The 5,000-nt window shown below is 48.4% G+C and overlaps 1 protein-coding gene across 1 annotated transcript in view; it reads left to right on the plus strand.

Moving 5' to 3' along the window:
- The window catches only part of PBX3 (PBX homeobox 3), a 22,604-nt gene that overhangs the window by 13,924 nt on the left and 3,680 nt on the right, over positions 1–5,000 (plus strand). The window contains exons 5-7 of the mRNA XM_085300513.1: positions 1,825–1,990; positions 3,044–3,156; positions 3,947–4,036. Of these exons, the coding sequence (XP_085156639.1) occupies positions 1,825–1,990; positions 3,044–3,156; positions 3,947–4,036 (369 nt within the window). The remainder of the gene's footprint in view (positions 1–1,824; positions 1,991–3,043; positions 3,157–3,946; positions 4,037–5,000) is intronic.

Here is a 5,000-nt window from a genome sequence, read left to right on the forward strand (position 1 = left end):
GCCGCGGTGCAGCCCCGGTGCAGCCCCGGACCCGCGGGCAATGCCGCGGCGCAGCCCCGGACGCGGTGCAGCCCCGGCGCAGCCCCGGACCTGCAGGCAATGCCGCGGCGCAGCCCCGGCGCCCCGCTGCGCGTGGAGCGCGCCCTTCCTCCTGGGCAGCGGCCTCTCGGATCTGGATGTTCGCTTAGGCGTGGTACGCGGGTTAAACATAACGTACGATCGCTGCTCCTCTCATTGCTTCCAATTAAACCTTGCTTGTTAGTTTAACCTCTAGGTAATCCCATCAAACAATTGATGTCAAGGAAACACTGCCCACAGTGGCTCTGGATGAGTGGCCATTAATTTTAATTGCCTTGATATTAAAGATTAAGAAGCATTGGGACTAGCAGAATGGAAACGATCTGATGTCAAGCAAATCCACTCGTTGAGGCTTCCCCAGGCTGCTGGTGATATTAAAATTTTACTGTGAGAATTAAATAAACCTTTATTAGTGATGGCTGTTGTTTGATTGGTCAGGGGTATGCATAAACAGAGGGCTCCCGCGTGTCCGCAGACAGCACTGTCGACGTACAGAGATTCCTCAATTATGAAACTGTTAATAAAGCATAATCTGATTGTCCACAATAATTATTTGCTAGGTTTCATTAATGTATTATTGCTTCTGTGACTGACAAGGTAATATTAAGTGCRATATATAGAATACAGTGGAGCCTTACCTAGGGAAGGGAATGTTTAAGGTACGCCTCTCGTATTGCAGTTAAAAGCTGGCGGCTTTTCGTTAGTTGTGTTTAAAACTAAAGCTACGTAAAGCCCAGCAGGGTTTGGCTCTCCCTATAGCGGGATGCCGTCCCGGGTGCYGCGGCACAGCCAAGCTCTTCCGGCGTTTGGGAAGCGTCTCGGAGCGGCGCGGGGTGCCCGGGTCTGCCCTGGTGCTCCGTGGCACCTCGGACCGGGTGTTTCCAGCTCCCCGCGGGCGTTTGGGTCCTGCGCTGTCCCCCTGGGCAGGATGTGGTTAATACCCCTATTAATAACCAGTATTTTTGCTAGTGCCCTCCCCTTCGCTCGTATTCTTGTTGCGGCGCTTTCCCCTTCCCTGCGGCGTTGTGGAGCGCCGGGGCGCGAGCGGGGCACCTCGGGGCAAGGCGTCGTGCTGGCRGCGCCGTGGTCGTCCGAGCTGCAGACGGGGCTGCCAGCTGGGAGCATTGCTAGGGCTGCTGAGAAAGCCTCGTGCAAACTTTTCCAGGCGGCTCGTGACCTGCGTCTGGGCTCGTAGTCAGCGCCCTGTGAGCCAGCTTGGCTTCAGTACAGGCTCTTCAAAGCCAGATGACAAAGTGACTTTTCAGCCATTATTGATTTATGTTATTCCTTTCATTTTCAGCCGACCAAACACGGTTCTAAGTGTGGGCTGCCAAGGTTGTTCCAGCCCAAAAATAAAGAACAATTGCGTTGGCTGCCAGCTCTCGCGCCGAGCCGGGAGGCTCCTCTGCCCCCCTCAGCGCGTTGCGGGGTCTTGTGCTGATCTCGCTGGCAAACAGCTCGCGTTAAGCGGAGACGATGCTGTACTAAACGTTACAGCAAACTCCAAGACACAGGTTGTTGTGGAAGACTAAGCCCAYGTTCGTCACCTTTGCCACAAGCCAAACAGAGCACGTGTCCATAATATTCAACTAATCCTTGATTATTGCTTAATTGAAGTACCCAGCAGATACTGGACTGGAGACTGGGGAATGTGCCTTTGCTGGACCAGCTGTGCCTCCCAAAGCGACCACGCTTTGCCTGGTCAGACGCTTGGTGGACTTCACTCTTTCCTTCTCCCCGCTGCAGGTGTCCAACTGGTTTGGCAATAAGAGAATCAGGTACAAGAAGAACATAGGGAAGTTCCAGGAAGAAGCCAACCTCTACGCGGCGAAGACGGCTGTGACCGCAGCGCACGCCGTGGCCGCCGCCGTGCAGAACAACCAGACGAACTCCCCCACCACACCCAACTCTGGTACGTCGCCGTAGCAAGGCCCCGCTGCTCCCCGGCGCGCCGCGGCAGCGGTGCCGCGTCCGCCCGGCCGTGGGACCGGGCCGCCGAAGCGCCGCGCGCTGCCCGGGGCCCCGCGACGCTGCGGCAGAGCTGCTGCCGCCCCGAGCAGGAGCAGAGCGAGCCCAGAGCTTCCAGCTCGCTCCCTGCGYGCGGCGGCATGGTCTGCCTCCCTCGCCCTGGCACCGACTTTTCTGTTTAGGTGTTTTAAGTGTTCTCTCGTTCAATGCGAATAACGTACAATAAAATGAGGCAGAGCTGCAAGTSTGGTTTTCTAGAACTGTTAAATTTATTGTCAGTATAAGAATAAAAAAAGAGGACTATTCTAGCAGACACTAGTTGGAGTTTAAATGCTGGGTTGCTTGAAAACGGGTTGATATTATATATACAAATCTGAAGATACAACTTCTRTTTTGGAGTTGCTATACTGCATGTTCTTTTACAGTATTTAAGAACTGTCTTGCTAGCATGTTGTTGACATTTTGCGAATCCAAGCATTAAATTAGTAGGGGGAGGATCTAAAGAGGAAATAGCTTTTTTGGGCTCCAGAGRTTTGCACAAAGCACAGATATGTCTGACACTATTTCCAGTAAAGTTTTGCTTTAACTTTGCTGTGGACAACTCTTAAAGGGTATTAAGATCCATGGGAAAAAAACCCTTAATCAAAAGAAAGTAAGAAAAAAGGTTCCTCCTCTGACAGTAGTAAGTCGACTAATTTGAAATGACCGCCGCYTCCTTTCGAAGGAGGCATTAAGCACAGATGCGAAACGAGCTTTTCTCGGCGCGCTTAGCGCTCGCGCCGGCGGACGACGCGCTGCGCTGGAGGACAGCCCTCCGCCGGGGCCGCGCGGGCTTCCCGCGCCATGCGAGCCGTGCGAGGGCCCCGGGCTGCTCGCTCTTGTGCGCTGCCTTTCCTTCCTGTCTCCTTTTCTTCTTTTCCTCCCCCTGCCCTGAGGTCTCTGGGGTTATATATTTGTAGCTCTCTGTTATTCAGCTACCTAACTCTTTCCTTTCCAGGTTCTTCTGGTTCTTTTAACCTCCCAAATTCTGGGGACATGTTCATGAACATGCAGAGTCTGAATGGGGATTCTTACCAGGGGTCCCAAGTCGGAGCCAATGTGCAGTCACAGGTAGGAGAAATGCCCCAAAGTAGGGCCTTTCTAGCAGGGTAGGGTTTGGGCTAAAAATTCCACCTTACTCTGAATCCATTAAATGTTGTGTGCCTCGCTGCAGAAGGGAGGCTGCATAGCTCTAAATGTGACCTATTCTTACCCCAGCATTGAATTTCACAAATATAAAGGAAAGAGTGATTTTTTTCTGATTGAAACTTTAAGCTTTGTGAATGCATTCGGCTCTGGCTTGAGCTCATGGAATGGGTTTGGGTGCGTCCGACTTCCATAGACACAGCAAATCCAGTGAATTTTCTTTCTTTTTTTTTACTTTTTTTTTTATTAGCATCTTTGTTTTATTTATTGGATAAACATTTATTTATTTGTTTGTTTAAATGTCAGAACCCATCAAACTGAGCTATTAAAATACAACTCATTCTCAGTCACTGTTSCGACCTATTCAGACAGGGCTAACTCCATGTGCAGTATATATTCCATAATCTCTTTCCGTACATGCAAGCACATACCACTGTACAAATACGCACAGCACTTTTTGCTGCAGACACTTAAGAAGGACCTACAGGATGCACTGCTGTGAGAAAGTTATTTGGCTGGTGTGAGAAGCAAAGATATATGGGTTTTAACATGCAAGGATTTGTTGAAATTCTGCCAGTCATTCCTGATTGATAAATTTGTCTTTCATAGAAGATGCTAAACCTTTTTGGCTCACATAATTCAAAATGTTGCCTATTGTAAGTGATGATGTTTTAATAGATTTGGAATGATGAATTTTGTTTCCTCTTACTTTAAGGTGGATACCCTGCGTCATGTTATCAATCAGACGGGAGGATACAATGATGGCTTGGGAGGAAATTCACTGTACAGTCCACATAATTTAAATGTGAGTACCCAGGGGAACAGTAGTTTGAAGACATAAGCATGGTGTCAGCTAAATGCAATCATTAATACATGTATTAAGTACTTTTGCAATAGCATTTTTTAATATCACATCTTTGGGGACGAAACACAAACAGCCCTTGATATAGATATGGGTCTTGATAACATAAGAAGAGACAAAATTCCTAGAGCCGTGAGTACGAACAATTCGGATTTTTGTATTTTTGGGCCTTATGAGTTAAACTGTAATAGCCTTGGAGAGAAGGCTCCTGTTCTTTGCACAGAGACGGTCAGATAATTCTCTGCTTGTGTTTGTTATTGCCTGCAATCAGACATCAGGACTGTTCTTTTGATATACTTTTAGCTGTTTCAAGGGTGCACATTTTTTCTGTGTTTGAGAAGTACTTTTGGCCTTGTTTCTAGAGACAGAAAGGGAGCAGTAAGTCTGGCCAGCAGATGCTAGTAAATTGAGGGATTATGGGCTTGATCATGATAGGTGCTAAATGTCCTGACTCTCACTGTAATCGATGGGACATGACAGTGCTCCGGACCTTGCCAGCCTGGACCCCGTAACTAGCACAGGAAGACTCTAGAATAAAGAACTGCAGACATCTATTATTCTATCTGTACGAATGCCTGGGATAAAATACCACCCAGAAGAAACCTCTGTAGCGAAGGCAGATCATTTTCATCCTTCATTTTCAACGTGCCTCTCTCATTTACAACTTTAAAAATTGATGTATTTTAAGATTTCTTTGTTTCACATTTGCTTAGGAGGTGACTTTCATTTGTTTTCCTTCATGTCTGTGAACTTTAAAGGAACTGTAGAGAACGAATTCACTTTCAGGAGACCATCTCGCCCATCAGAGAGGTCTCTCTAGTGGTTTGTGACCCGCTGTCGATTAGGGTGCTGGGTGCTGAGCAGCATCAGGAACCTGCAGCAAAGAATAGCTGCTGAAGGAATGGAG

This window comes from Rhea americana, unplaced genomic scaffold, assembly GCF_003343005.1.
Source record: "Rhea americana isolate MKP2758 unplaced genomic scaffold, rheAme1 scaffold_164, whole genome shotgun sequence".
Lineage (NCBI taxonomy): Eukaryota > Metazoa > Chordata > Aves > Rheiformes > Rheidae > Rhea > Rhea americana.